General features: G+C 45.7%; 1 protein-coding gene across 1 annotated transcript; it reads left to right on the top strand.

The window, feature by feature from the left end:
• Positions 1-789: 789 nt before the first annotated feature.
• Positions 790-13,960, top strand: gnmt (glycine N-methyltransferase). Its single transcript, XM_062522450.1, has 6 exons — positions 790-1,090; positions 3,753-3,880; positions 3,967-4,080; positions 11,351-11,493; positions 12,012-12,130; positions 12,392-13,960. The coding sequence occupies exons 1-6, from the start codon at positions 882-884 to the stop codon at positions 12,561-12,563; spliced, it is 885 nt and encodes a 294-aa protein (XP_062378434.1). The 5' UTR covers positions 790-881; the 3' UTR covers positions 12,564-13,960.
• The last annotated feature ends 2,235 nt before the right edge of the window (positions 13,961-16,195 follow it).

Below are 16,195 nucleotides of genomic sequence, written 5' to 3'. Positions count from 1 at the left end.
GGGCCTCTGCAACACACGATCAGAGGAGAGAGTTGTGTGTGAGTAGGAGCTGAGGACATTATCCATTAAATCTTTTGGCCTTGTAGGTTCTGCTTTGGCCTGGATGGCACTGGTTCCGCCTGATTCTATCTGCACTCCTTCACCTCCTCTCAGGATCAGAGTGGCCGATCCTGCCTTGCAACCCTCCACCAATCAGAGCAAGAGGTGGTGTCAGCCCTCAGCCAAGACTGGACAAGGGTGGAGAAAAAGCTGCAAGAAAGATTCGACTCATATGTGGAGTGTGCATTGGCTATTACACTCAAACTCCAGAAATTAATGCTAGCCTGCCTGAGAATAACAGGCTTACTGACGTTTAACATTTGTTATTTAACTTATGTTTTAAAACTGGCAGTTTTAGACATGCAAAGTCTATACAAGATTGCTACAATTGTTGATGAGTGGAGATGCACATTGTTGTTTGTAATAGGCCTAATTTGATTTACTAATTGCATCCAAGAGTAGCCTATAGGCCAATATTAGGTAGGCTACACACAAAGCAGACAACTTATTTTACATCAATCACAGTTGCCACTTTAAGGGTTGCAAAGCTTTTCCACGTCATGGTAGGAAACAGCCAATTCGATGAAATAACAGGTGGGTGAACCGAAAACGTCAGCTGCAGCTTACTTGATGACCAATGAAGCCATAGGCGTGGATACAATCTAGCCTTTGATTGGTTCAAAGTTTTGTCTGGAAATCCTGGTAACCATCTTTGGCATAGCAAAGGTATATATTGTAACGGTGGCGATTCATAATGACAAAGTGTTTCTGCGGAAGAATAGAAGTACGTGAAAGCTGTCTTTAGACACATTTCTAAAGTATTAGCGCCAGTTTTCAGCAGAATGAGCGTCGACAGTGTTTTTCGTACGCGTTCTCTTGGTGTGGGTGTAGTTGGACTTCCAGATCAATATGCCGATGGGAAAGCAGCAAAAGTGTGGCAGCTCTACATTGGAGACACGAGAAAGAGAACAGAAGAATACAAAAGTTGGGTCGTGTCTTTGCTGAGAAAGCATGGCTGTCAAAAGATCCTGGATGTAGCCTGCGGAACGGGGTATGTCAAGAATTCACTGACACGTTTACAACCAAGTTAGTTAATTGTACGCAGAGTTAAGGCTAGGTTTTCAGTCAATGTTAACGTCAACTCTTCTGTTGAGACTTGGTGGAACAACTAGTAGTTCACAGTTGCAGCTTCTTCCATGCATCTAACAAATGGCAATCCTAGCAGTGGGCTAAACCAACATGGTCTTTTTGGTTCTGACTTTCAGTAGCCTAAGCGTCTCTTCCTTGTTGCATAGCCACCACAACTGAAGTAACGTTACCTTTTTGTGATGGTTGACCATGATGATAAACCCTCTGGTTAACGTCAGGTTACAGTGCTGATCGAACTGCAGAGAAGTGTGTCTACAGATGCAACAGGTTAGGGATGTTACGGAGACTTGGAAATCCTGTTTTTTAGCGTTATTGCCACCCTTCTATTTAGTCACAGCATGCCATTTTGCTTATGCAATGTTGTTGATAACAATATTATTGTAGACATTTATTGTTCATTTAGTGTCTGGATTTAGGCGAGAACATTCTTTGCGTCTCAGCAGTTCATGGACAATGGAGATTTCATGCCATCTGTTATACAGCACAGCATGGTTTTGTTAGACCACACTGGTAAAAAAGAGTTGCATCATGTTTACTCCACCCCCAGGTGGTTGACAGACGAGTTAAAATGCAGTCGTCATGCCGTTAGGGTAGGGCAGGATGTTTACCTTGCCATCAGCAGGCTACTTGTTCTAGCTTGATATAACCAGAGCCATATTGATAACCAGCTGCATGGGAGCTAGTTTTTTTGGGCGGAGCCAGGTACTTGTTTGGCACAGGCCTACTTTGGTTCGCATTGATTTCATGTAGGTAAACATTCCGATTTCTGCACAGGTGGGCGCAGGCCACCAAGTGTGTCCATGCAGTGTGGGGCTGCACATGGGGTAATATTTGTAGACACGTTCCATGTGCAAGTTTGTAGGGAAACACACACACACACACACACACACACACACACACACACACACACACACACACACACACACACACACACACACACACACACACACACACACAGGCTGTAGGCCTACACCGATTTGTTGATTGGACCATTCAATAGTTTTGAGCAGGATTTATCCACTTAGCATTGAATGTATTGTATGGCTGCACTTTCTTCCTTGGTAGCCTACTGTTTGTTGCAAAAACCTTATCCTCAATTTAGGCCTACTCGAAAATGTACCATATGTGGATTTTCCATGATAGTAGGCCACTGCAACATGATCTGCTTACTGGCTTGTCTATTACTGCCATAGGCTACTGAATTGTTAACGCATGTACAGAAAATGTGCCTTGTGCAGAAGCAGAATTGATTCTGAACATTAATAAACAAGGTAATATCATTTTTAGCAGCAAATATTAGGTGTATTGTCTGATCACTAAAGCATGTATCAGATTATTTGACACCAGTGAATATAATTCTTGATGGTCCTCACCAAGTGTTTTCCAGTTCTCCCATGAACATATTCTCTAACCATTTCCAGCAAGCACACGGTCATTTCTCACTCACTCACAAGCGATCATTCACATATTGGGTTGGTCATGTTTCACACATTAAAATAGATAGATATGCATCATGGTCTTAACTACAGGGATTTCGAGGGAATCTGTTTGTAGTAACAGCTCTGTGAACTTTAAGGGTTGTAAATGATATGCAGTGCAGGAGGCCAGAAGACCTCATGGCTTAGATGCCAAAATTGGTGTGTAGATGATATCCACCTGCTGCAAAAGATTATGAAGGCTAAGTGCTCAAAGGTTAAAAGATCAATCAAATTGTGAGTATTCACACATGTATACTTCAATTCAATCGATCTTTACCAAGGCTCCTCTTCTCCTTGCTGTGCTATTTTTCTCCCCGTCTCCAGTAAAATGTTGACATGTTCACCCTTAGCTAATAATAGCCTCCTAGGCTGCTGTTGGGCAGTTGCAAGTGGCAGCTGTCCTGTATCTGGTTCGAAAAATGTTGGTCGTCACACCCATCCTTAGTTTAGAAAGAATCCACTTGGGCGAGATGGGTGCCTTTAAACCCTCTGAAGTATGAGACCTGAGTTTGACTATGCCTCGACATTTTTGTATAGACCCCCCCCCCCCCCCCCCCCATCCTTATCCAAAAAACTGGACCGGAAAATTGGGTATTATTTACAAAGGGTGCGACTAGTATAACACTAGCCTCCAGCTGATTAAGTGAATTGAGCTCTGGTTATTCCTCACCTCCTCACTTGGGCGACAGTTTGAATTTGATTTCCACCATCAGAGCCATAGGGCTCTGTCCACCATGCCATGCATATTATCAGATATATCCTCAACTGTCAAGTGTGACTAAATGACGGAAATGTAGGCTAGTTGTCAGTGTAGTGGACTTTGGTGCAAATAAAAGTTTTACAATTCCAATGATGTTGTTTTGTTAGGTACTGTACAGTGTCCTTGAACTTGTACAGTATCCTCTGTGTAGTAGTAGTAGTAGTAGTAGTAGTAGTAGTAGTAGTAGTACATTTTGTTACTCAAATATTAATTTGCCAAGGCTATTTCATAGTGAAGAAATGTTCACAGTTTGGCCAAGAGTTTATTTCTTTATAATTTTCATAGCAAGTAACATGTCTGCTTTTCCTCTTTCTTCTTCTGTCCAGAGTGGACTCCATCATGTTGGTGGAGGAGGGATTCAATATGGTGAGCGTGGACGCCAGTGACAAAATGCTGAAGTATGCCCTAAAAGAGAGATGGGACAGAAGAAGGGAACCAGCTTTTGACCAATGGGGTAAGAGAGTTCTACACCAATGATCAATGCCAGTGTCAACTCTGGGTTTGGCACGTACAACATTGATGTTGTTGATGTTATTACAGTTATCGATGAGGCCAACTGGCTCTCGTTGAAGGATGACGTTCAGAAGCCAGGCGGTGGATTTGATGCGGTCATCTGCTTGGGAAACTCGTTTGCTCATCTGCCAGATTTTAAAGGTAATGTAGTATAGCCTCTTCCAACCATTACAGATGCACAAACACAAATGACCACAAACCAGGCTTGGCCTACACTTCAACACCTTTTGCAAATTAATTGCATTAATAAGCATCAAACAAAATGATCATTTTGACAGCATGCAGGACCAGTTACAACCAAGTTAAATGAAATCCTCGATCCACAGTTTCACTGTCTCCAGTGATTTACTGAACATTGTAACAGCCTAGCTGCACTGCTTCTGTAGGAATTGTATAATATGTACACAGGGGTGTGCTGGGCCATTCACCAGAGGAGAGGGGTTGGATTTAAATATGTATGATTGGTTGAATTACTTGTCAATGCGTGTTTGAAAATGCTACATCACACTTTTTTTGTGCAAGTGTGGATATTTGGGTGACAATACTTTCAAATTACATAGTCTTGTTATGTATCTTATCATGTTGGGTGCTGAAATTATGCTTGACCTGTATGCTAAGTGGGATGTGTGATAAGTGACCCTGTAAGTAGGCACCTGAAAGTCTCCCAGATAATTAAGGACATGGTGTTATCAACGTAACATGCATTTATTTATTTTTATAGATAAATAGATATCACAATGTAACAAAGGGCTGATCACGCCTAGTGCATGCTTCCAAACCAGCCAATCAGAGAGCACGCTGCCCTCTGGGACTTCAGAACGACAGCCTCATTAAGACAGTGAAGAGAAGTTCTGGAGAAAGCTAGCGTTAACTATGATTGTGTGTTTAGATAATTAGCCGTTATATAGTGTTTCAATGTATATTCCTTACTTTGTGTGCGTTCAGAAACAAATCCACACACACACCCCATACACACCACACACTACACACACCACACACTACACATACATACAGACAATCATTTTATTCTTCAATAAACCTGTTGGAAGAAAATCTTGGTGTGCACATTCTGACCGATGCCCCTCAGCGGCCACAGCTTTAATAGTGAACTCAAGTAATAGTTAATGTTCATCAGAACATTTGGAGGCCCCAGCGAGGATTATTGTGACCACTGAGGATTCACCAAAGATGTTCCAAGAGAGAACAACTCAGCACCCTCCTGGTGCTCGTCCCCGACGAACGACTCACCAACCAGCCTGGATGGATGACTATGCAGTCTCCTTCCCACCAAAACCACGGGCTGCCTACATTCCCCAGCATGCAGAGTACCCCTCCGAGCAACAGCGCCCCTACCACAGCATGGATGGAGATACTGAGAGATATGCCAGGATGACACCTCTCACTCCCCCTGCATTAGATGAGGACTTGGGGGCTGCACATGGAGCGGACACCAAGTACCTGCGCCTACCAAACACGACTGGCCCCCTGTATCAGAGCACACCCTTTTCACTCCCGCGTGAGCCCACCTCACAAGCCACGCTGGAGGTCCTCGATGCACTGAATCAACTACGGGAGGATAATCAGAAGATGCAGCGACAGATGATGGACCTACACAGGCGACTTGATGAGGGAGCCACGCAGCCAGTTCCACCATCACGAATTCAGTCTCTTCTCCACCCTCCACAACCCCAATGGCCACGTCCCATACAGCAGGATGACAGTTCGGAACCGTTCCCCTTGCTGCCGCCGCCGCCACCTCCACTGACCAGTGGACACGTGTTGCCTACAGACACTGGACTCTGGCCACCGCCACCACCTCCTGTAATAGATAGCAATGCATACGTGCCCCAGCAACCACCCATGGCGCCGGACCTGGTAACAGAGCTTACCGGACTACTGCGGGACCTGAAGACCAAACAGGTGCCACCTCCCCAATGCCCAAGCCCTGTGTACCGTGGTCCGAAGCCCACAATTCCAGTATTCTCCAAAGGGGACCCGAGGGAGTTCGCAAGACTCAAGGTGGCCCTGGACAATCTGCTGCCAGTCGACTCATCAGAGCGCTTCAAGTATCAGATCCTGGTCGACCACCTTAAATATGAAGGGGCCCTTCTCATCGCCGATTCGTACACAAACTCTCCACAGCCCTATACAGATACGATGGCCAGTCTAATAGAGCACTATGGACAGCCACACCAGCTATCACTTAGGAGGATTGCAGAGCTGATGGAAGCCCCAAGTATTGCACGTGGCGACACCAATGGATTCAAGCAGTTTGCACTGAAAGTGAGAGCGCTGGTAGGCATGTTAGATCAGCTAGGGGACAGTGGACAGACAGAGCTCAGCTGCGGTTCCCATGTGACGAGGCTCCTGTCAAAGCTGCCTCAAGACATGCGGGCAGAGTTCAAGAGGTTCTTGTACCCCATGCGCATCACCGTCCCAAGCCTCCTACACTTCTCAGACTGGCTCAATTACGAGCTGAAAATTCAGGAGACTGTATACGAGTCATTGCATAGAGAGGACAAGAGCAACTCTGGGCCCAAGACAGAGCGACGACGTGAAGGCAAAGGGGTAAAGAACACTAGCATTCTGCATACAACAGATCAGTCTGAGAACACTCAAGCCATAACCAAGACAGTCGCCACTGCCAAGCCACCAGAGAAGACCGCGTATTGCCCCTATTGCAACCACAACCAGCACTTCCTCAACCAGTGTGCAAACTTTGCACAGCTCACAGTGGACCAAAGAACTGCTTGGATCAAGACTAACAAGGCATGCTGGCGATGTGCCCGCCGGCACCAAGCAGCTCAATGTGGTCTCAAAGTGTTGTGTGAAGAGTGTAAGGGAAGACATCTGCGAGTGTTGCACGAGGTGAATGCTAAGCCTGCGGAGAACACATCTTGCCTCGTCAGCACAACTAATGAAATCCTGTACCTAGACAGGCGGGCAGGGTGCAGCCAGGTTCTGCTCAAAGTGAGCAAAGTGCTGCTGCGGAATGGAGCCCACACCCTGGAGACATACGCAATCCTTGATGATGGGTCGGAGCGGACCATACTCCTGCCCGCAGCAGCCCAAAGTCTCAAGCTCACCGGTGAGACCGAAGACCTGGCACTTCGGACTGTCCGGCAGGATGTCCGAGTGCTACGTGGTACAGCGGTGTCATTTTCCATCTCCCCAGTGGATCAGCCACAGAAGTCATTCAAGATCAATAGGGCTTTTACAGCTGATCAGCTGGGATTGGCGGAGCACACATACCCCGTCAAAGCACTTCAGAGGAAGCACAAGCACTTAAGAGACATTCCTCTCAAGGCGCTGAACCGAGTACGTCCTCTGCTGTTAATCGGGTCTGATTACCCCCACCTCATCACACCAGTGGAACAAGTGCGTCTGGGTCCCCCGGGAGCACCTGCAGCGGTGAAGACAAGGCTGGGCTGGGCGCTACAAGGGCCAACAAAGCAGATCAAGCAGCAGGCTTCAGCACAGCAGTGTCTCCACATCTCCCTTTCACCCACTGCTGAGCTCCATCAGAGTGTTGAGAGACTGTGGCAATTAGATGTACTCCCCTACAGGAGTGAGAAGCTCGTCACACGCTCTAGACAGGATCAGGATGCCATCCACCTGTTAGAAGCAAAGACTACGCGCGTCAGTGTTGATGGTATTCAACGCTACGCCACCCCTCTCCTTAGGGTGAAGAACATGCCACAGCTCAAGGCACCGAAGGAGGCTGTGTTAGCCAATCTCCGAAGTACTGAGAGGCGTCTGCTTAGAGACCCAAAGCGAGCAGCGGCCTACTGTGCAGAGATTGACAAGCTGGAGAAGGCCGGCTATGCAGTGAAAGTAGCAGAAGAGGAGCTGAGAGATGCAGCTGAATCCTGGTTCATCCCGCATCATATGGTAAGCCATAACGGAAAGAACAGGATAGTCTTTAACTGCTCTTATGTGTACAAGGGATACAACTTGAATGAGCTGTTGTTACCTGGCCCCACCCTCAGTTCAAGTCTGTTGGGCGTTCTCCTGCGCTTCAGAGAACACACAATCGCTGTAAGCAGCGATATCAAGGGCATGTTTCATCAGGTGAGGCTGCTCCCTGAGGACAAGCCTTTGCTACGATTCCTATGGCGCAACCTGAAGACAGAAGAATCACCCAATGTCTACATATGGCAAGTTCTGCCATTTGGCACAACATGTAGCCCCTGTTGTGCCAGCTTTGCCTTGCAGAAGCATGTGTTTGACCACAGCCAGCCGGATGAGGATGTCCGCCTGTCCACAGAGCGTTCATTCTATGTGGATAACTGCCTGCAGAGCCTCCGCTCTGTAGAAGAAGCCCGGCGTCTGGTGGACAAGCTCACAGCACTGCTGGCAACCGGTGGATTTGAACTGCGCCAGTGGGCCAGTAACCTCCCGGATGTCATCAGCCACCTACCGATAGAAGCTAGGTCCGAGAGCAGTGAGCTGTGGCTTAACGAGTCCAGCACTGACCCACAAGAGCTGACCTTGGGGCTTCGCTGGCACTGCAGCTCAGACACCTTGGGCTACAAGTACCGGATGCTGGACAGGCCCGTGCCCACCATGCGGAACATATACAGCGTCCTGGCCCGTTTGTATGACCCACTAGGCTACATTGCCCCTTTCACAACACGGGCCAAAGTCTTAGTGCAGCATTTGTGGGACAAACAGCGAGAGTGGGACGACCCGTCACTCCCAGACGACGTCCTGCTGCCCTGGCTGAGCTGGGAAGAGGAGTTGCAGCACCTATCCCAAATATCACTGCCTCGCTGCTACGTGAGCCCGGAGATGGACACCTTCGAGTGTCAGAGAGACCTGCACGTATTTGGAGACGCTTCCGAGAAAGCCTATGGCTCGGTGGCCTACTTGCGAGCAGAGAGCCCCGATGGTTATGTTGAGGTGTCCTTCTTGTCTGCAAGGTCCAGAGTAGCCCCAAAGAAGCAACTGTCGATGCCGAGGCTCGAGTTATGTGCTGCACTCACAGCTGCTCAGCTGGCCTCACTGCTACAGAGAGAGCTGACTTTGCCTATCCGTGATGTTGTCCTCTGGACTGACTCAACCACAGTCCTCACCTGGCTCCAGTCAGACTCCTGTCGATACAAGGTCTTTGTTGGCACCCGTGTGGCCGAGATCCAGGAGCTGACTGACGCCCGTGCCTGGAGATATGTGGATACAGCCAACAACCCAGCCGACGATATCACGCGGGGAAAGACACTGCTGGAGTTGGCAAGCAACAGCAGATGGAGTCAAGGTCCAGACTTTCTGCAACAGACACCCAACCTCTGGCCTACACAGCCTTCGGTGGGAGAGACAGAAGACACTTCAGAGCTGAGAAAATCCACTGTGTGCTGTTTTTCCACAACCGCCTCAACCTCAGTGCTGCCTGATGCCACCCAGGTCTCCTCTCTGGGGGAGCTCACAGAGGCTGTAGCTAGGGCCTGTCACGGGGCGGCGGCAGACCAGGCCAGTCTGTCTGCGGATGATTACCGGGAAGCAGAAAGACAAGTGCTCAGCACAGCCCAGCAGGACAGCTTTCCTGAGGAGTTCACCCTCCTGAAAGCTGGGAAACTTGTGTCTGCTACTAGTAGGCTTCGCTGTCTTGCCCCGGAGTATGATGAGACAGTGAGGCTCATTCGTGTCGGAGGGAGGCTACGTCGCACCGACCAGCTGGACCTGGATGCTATCCACCCAGTGGTCCTGGACCCCCGACACAAAGTCACCCAGCTCATCATTCAGGCCACAGACAAGAGCCTGCACCATCCTGGAGCAGAGCGACTGCTTGCGGAGCTGCGCCGTAAATATTGGATTCTGCAAGGCCGTGAAGCAGTCAAGCGTCATCAGCGCTCTTGCCCAGACTGCCAGAAATGGAGAGCAAACCCAGCTGTGCCCAAAATGGCAGACCTCCCTCCAGCGAGACTGAGGCTGATGAAACCCCCCTTCTTCTCCACTGGCATGGACTGCTTTGGGCCATTCACAGTGAAAGTAGGCCGGCGTCACGAGAAGAGATGGGGCATCTTGTTTAAGTGCCTAACAACTCGAGCGGTGCACCTGGACGTCCTATCTAGTCTTGACACCGATTCTTTCCTGATGTCCCTCCGCAGATTCATTGCCAGGAGAGGGAAGCCGGCAGAGCTCCTGTCTGATCAGGGGACTAACTTCCGTGGAGGTGAGCGTGAGCTGCAGGAGGCCTTCAAGTCAATGCACCCCACTCTCCAGGATCATCTAGCCAAGTACCAGATTCGTTTTCAGTTCAACCCTCCAGCTGCACCACACTTTGGGGGTGTCTGGGAAAGAGAAGTGAGATCTGTGAAGGCAGCGTTGTACGCCACCATCCAGCCTCAGCCTGTCCCAGAAGAAGTCCTGCGGACAGTACTGATAGAGGTCGAGGGAGTCCTAAACTCCAAGCCTCTTGGCTATGTGTCCACAGATGTTGCTGACGTGGATCCAGTGACTCCCAACCTGCTCCTCATGGGGCGGCGGGACCCTTCACTGCCACAGGCAATGTACTCTGAATCAGAGCTGCTGAGTCGTCGCCGTTGGAGACATGCCCAGATCTTAGCTGACCAGTTCTGGACTCACTTCATTCAGCGATACCTCCCGGCTCTACAGACCCGCTCTAAGTGGCACAAGGATACCTCACAGCTGCAACTGGGGACCATTGTCATGGTGGTGGACCCCCAGCTGCCAAGATCCCTGTGGCCACTTGGCCACGTCACAAGTCTCATCCCTGGGGCAGATGGAAGAGTTCGGACTGCTGTTGTCCAGGTGAAGGACAGAACTTATACCCGACCTGTCGCCCGCCTCATTGCCCTTCCCGCCATACCGGACACGGACGTGGACACAGACTCAGTCAGCCCTTCTGCGGGTGACAAATTTGCAGGGACAAATTTGGGGGCGGCTGTAACAAAGGGCTGATCACGCCTAGTGCATGCTTCCAAACCAGCCAATCAGAGAGCACGCTGCCCTCTGGGACTTCAGAACGACAGCCTCATTAAGACAGTGAAGAGAAGTTCTGGAGAAAGCTAGCGTTAACTATGATTGTGTGTTTAGATAATTAGCCGTTATATAGTGTTTCAATGTATATTCCTTACTTTGTGTGCGTTCAGAAACAAATCCACACACACACCCCATACACACCACACACTACACACACCACACACTACACATACATACAGACAATCATTTTATTCTTCAATAAACCTGTTGGAAGAAAATCTTGGTGTGCACATTCTGACCGATGCCCCTCAGCGGCCACAGCTTTAATAGTGAACTCAAGTAATAGTTAATGTTCATCAGAACACACAATATCAATGGAGGAAGTGCCTTGACGCATGCATATAGTCTTGTAACACAAATTACATCTGTATCGCCTAATTGTGTGCCTGTGTGACTTTGTTTGTATGTATAGGGGATCAGAGTGACCAAAAGCTGGCCCTTCACAACATTGCAAGTATGGTGAAGCCAGGGGGCATCCTGATCATTGACCACCGTAACTATGACTACATTCTAAAGACTGGAAATGCACCTCAGGGAAAGAATATCTATTACCAGGTGTGTTGGCTTGTTACCTCCGCTAATTATTAGAAGGTTATGTTTTCATCAGAGTTTGTTTGTTGGTGTGTTTGCTTGTTTGTTTGTCTGTCTGTTTGTTCACAAGATAACTCAAAAAGTTATAGCGGTTAGGAGGCGGTTAGGTGTTTGCTTGGCGGAGGTTTTCACCCTGAGTGCTTTTCTAGTTCGAATAAAGTTACAGGGCTGTAGACCAACCTTCTCAGAGTTGTGGTTGCTAATAATGTTAGCATTATCCCAGGGAAGACAGAAGTAATGATACACTTGGCCCCAATGCTGCTTGGAGTGTTTTGGAGTGAGCTAAAATAGCATGTTGCTCCTTCAAATTACCCTTCATGTTTATTAGTTGTAGACAGTAAGGATATAATGTTCAGATAGTATCCTCTTTCTGTACCAGAGTATGTACATCAAGTTAAAGAATATTATGTGTTCTAATGAGGAAGCCCAGGACGGAAAGATGCTTTGATGCTTTGATTTCAACTGAGTGATGTCTTTTTCAGAGTGACCTCAAGCAGGACATCGACACGTCTGTGCTCTGGGTGAACAACAAGCCCCACATGATCACACTGGACTACACTCTGCAGTATCAGGAGGGAGACTCCGCTGAGGTTCAGACAAGGTACTGTAGCACAAACCAAAGTACATCTTCTAAGTAAATGACAATAGATATGGTACATTTTGGTATTTGTTCTGAATGACGGGACAGGCCTCTTTCACTTTTAGCCGATTAACCCTTAATTTGCATGAATCGTGTAGATCACACACACACACACACACACACACACACACACACACACACACACACACACACACATACAACCGGTCAAAAGTTGTAGAGCACCCCAAACAGCTGTTTTTTTGTTTGTTTTTGTTTTTCTAGTAAATTCCGTCTGTCCTACTACCCTCACCGTCTGGAAAGTTTCAAGGAACTGCTCAAGGGCGCTTTCGCTGGAAAGTGTGAACATGATGTCTATGGTGACTTCAAACCCTACAAACCTGACCAGCCCACAACACCATGCTATTTTGTTCATGTTCTCAAGAGGACAGCCTAGAACCAACCAAATGTATGTGGCGAAGCAAGCTATTCAGGCTTTCGGTCGACTTCCACAATGCCTTTTTATATACCCACATCCCACTTTCTTTCCCCAGTTGGGAATCAAAGATGATTCATCAATGGTGGATCTTCCTAAAACTTCGAAACAAACTAAACCAAAAAAAAGGTCTTAACCGTGGCTTTTAAGTAGAGCAGCGCATTCTGTGATTTGGCCAAGTTCTTTGTCCTTTTTGTAGATTTTTGTCCCTTGCTTCATGTTGTAAGCTCAGCTTCCTCTACAGTCAAAAAGAATTCTGTGTCGCACCTTTGCTTTTACAATGTGTTCCGTTAAGATGTTGGAACAAGTGTGTTTTCCAACCTGAATTATCAAAAGTCCCCCTCTGTCTTTGTTGGGCCAGCTTCTAACTATTTTTTGGGTTCACCATTTTTATCTTTATAATAATAATTGAGAACTTGAGGTCCAAGTTATTTTCTCGTCTTAAGGATGGAGCATAAGTTGCCAACAAAACATCCAAGTATCATCATACACAAGCAAAAGTTAGGTTTTGTAGGTTAAAGCCTATCAGGTCCGAAAATGTAGACAAATATTCATTATTCAATGTAATTGGGTGAATCTTAGCTCGATCTACGATTCTTTATGTTGAACAAACATAAATATGGTATGTATTTTTCACATAATTTGTGATTTTTCCAGATGCAATGTACCACCTTGTTACACTTTTTAATTTGTGTTTTGTATAGAAAACATGATATTCCTGGAGTTCACCTGATCTCACACATTCATACGTCATTGGCCATTGCATTGCACAAAAGAACAATAGATATGAACATTAAGCAAAAGCATCCACATACAACAGCATGAGCACTACGCTTCTCAGTTGAATGTTTCTCCCAGCTTGTAAATCATATTTGTCTATTGTAAATAACTGTGAGAACAGTTGTGGCATTACCATTTAACATTACTTCTAATTTTTTCCTTTTAACTTTTTTTTTTTTTTTAACATAGTAAGACAACAAATAAGACATTTCAAGCAGTATTTCAATACAAAATACAACTTAGGTCAGGAATGTCAATACTATGTCCCAACAGTTCACTGTTGTAATAAATAGACTATTCACTATCGATATATTGATCAATGATATCCTTGAAAATAGTTAGAGGTGATCGGGGAGAAATGGCAGCTTTGTGAGTAGTAGTTGTGATGCGTGTTCTTTTGTAATTGTGTTTTCTTTTAGAATCTCTTATGCTTCTATGAGTTGACTTTTTTTTTTAAGATTTTTTTATTTCAGAGTCTTAAATGATGCAATTTCATAATGTAATGGTGTAAGCAGTTTGAGCATTTGTCATCTCTCTTCAATGCAGCCATTATTAAAAATCGACAGTTTTAATTCAAAGTGTGAATCATTCCTTTCATGTCATTTTATGGGGCAAATCATCATATCTTACTAAAGATCTAGTCTGAAGAGTATTCCAGAGCATTCTTTAAACAGCTGGCACATTGACCAGTGGGCATCGCTGCAGGGATGCGTTAAAATGGTGGTAGCATAGTGGGTAAGGAGCTGTGCTAGCATGCACTACTATGGTAATAATTGTTAATATACATTGTTATCAATATTAATACAGAATAAATAAATATATGAATAAAAAAATATATTAAAAAGTTGAAAATCTTGAAAATAATGAGTTTTATGTTAACATAACCATAGTCAAACCATAGCTCTGTTATAAAATTGTTTGAGTTGTTTACTGAGAGGAGTCCGTAGCCTGAAATTCCTTCAATTCCTGGCAGATACCACTGTGCCCTTGAGCAAGACGTTTATCCCTGAGTTGAGTTGCCCTGGGGAGACAGGGCCTTCTGATAATTGACGTATGTAAGTCGCTTTGGATAAACGCATCAGCCAAATGAATAAATAAGTTACATTTTGATTAGATGAGGGTATGGTGAGAGAATGATTGCCTATTGACACTATGAATAATCATATTACATTCCTGCCTTCTTGGGCATAAGGGGTAGGACGACACAAAAATCACAGTTTGGTGTGTTAGGCATAGCTCAGTTTTGAAGTCACAGTTCGGTTAATTTTCGGTACAGTAAGCCTGTAGGTACTGCTCACCTAAAATACACCCTTACTCCCTTACTCCTGGAGGAATATGTTTGTTTTAGCTGGAATTGTTTAATGCTTAGTCCTATGTTTACCATTAACTGGAGCAGGACCTCTAGCCTACATCTTACGAATGTCACAGACAGTTAGAGGAATGTGAGGTGCAATTCAACACATTTTAACAAAAAAGGTGCATTGGATTAAAATAACTGGTTTGCACTGCATCAAAATTGCATGATGTTATTGCAGACATTTGTTCCTCAAATATAAACAGAGAGATGTTCAATTCCTAGTGCTATAGGGATTTCACTCAGCGGCCAATCAACTACCAAGCCAATTTATCATCAAAAACAAAATCACTTACAGAGAAAACTTTGCTGGGGGGAAAAAACAAAAATGTCTGCAACAGAACAGCCTTTGAGAGTATTTCCCTCGAGTTATCAGGCAGGCACATTCCTTCATAACTGTTTCTTAAACTAATGCTTGGGTCAAGGACAACTGCTGACTAAACAACTGATTTAAATTGTTAAAGGAGAATTCCTGCTATATTTGACATAGATCTCTAATCACAACAATGGCCCCAGAGTGTAGCAAATAGTTGCATGGCTGCTCTAGCTATTGGCTGTAGCAACTCGAGCTAGGTTGGGTTTTTTTTCCTCCATACTGACAGTACTCTGTGACCTCGAGAAACACAGATCTACAGTAATTTCCTGTGTATTAGCTGCATTGTGTATGAGCCGCAGGGCAGTGTTAAAAAATGTGAGTTAAAAGAACCAAAACCCTAAAACTATTAACTGCCCACATGTATCAACCTCATAGCTGAAGAATTTTTTTTGCAAAATCAATGTATAAGCCACAGCTAACAGTTAAAGAGGAACTATTCAGGATTGGCGATTTCATCTCTGGTTTCGGTTTCGTTTCTCGTTTTCGCTCGTTTTATGCTTGCATTTTCTCTGCAGAGCTTCCCCGACAGCTTTAGCGTGTATATTTATACAGGTATAGGCTATATTTAAATATAAAAATTGCAAGCGTGGTTCTTCGTCTCAGACTTCCAGATGTAAACAAGGAGCGATCGTCTCCTGCAGAAAGTTGCATAGGGTCTCTTTAATTATGTGGAAAAATGGCCAGAATTCTCTTTCGCACATTGGCACACTTGACTGTGGTGCAATCTGCTTTCAAGGTTCGATTACGTTCAAATTCCATTATTTTCAATACACCCCCGCGCACCAGCTTCAAATTCTGCCACCTCCACCGCAGCGATTATGATTCAGATCTATCTTTGTCTTTGCTGATCAATAAAATCCATTGTCAGTTGAATGCTTATCAGTTAAATATTTCAGCATGGGTGACTACGAAGTGCTATGAATGCACAAGGACAAGAGAATTCCTGAAGGAAACAGGCAACATATCTCATTTCAACTGTGGTAGCCAGGGTTATGGCTGTATATTTCATGGAGGATAAATCAGCTGGATAGACCATCATCTTAAAGGTACTGTAGTTTTGCAGGTACTGTACTCAATCATAAA

The sequence above is a fragment of the Sardina pilchardus genome, chromosome 20, assembly GCF_963854185.1.
Source record: "Sardina pilchardus chromosome 20, fSarPil1.1, whole genome shotgun sequence".
Lineage (NCBI taxonomy): Eukaryota > Metazoa > Chordata > Actinopteri > Clupeiformes > Clupeidae > Sardina > Sardina pilchardus.
This window is presented reverse-complemented; position numbering and strand designations above follow the sequence as displayed.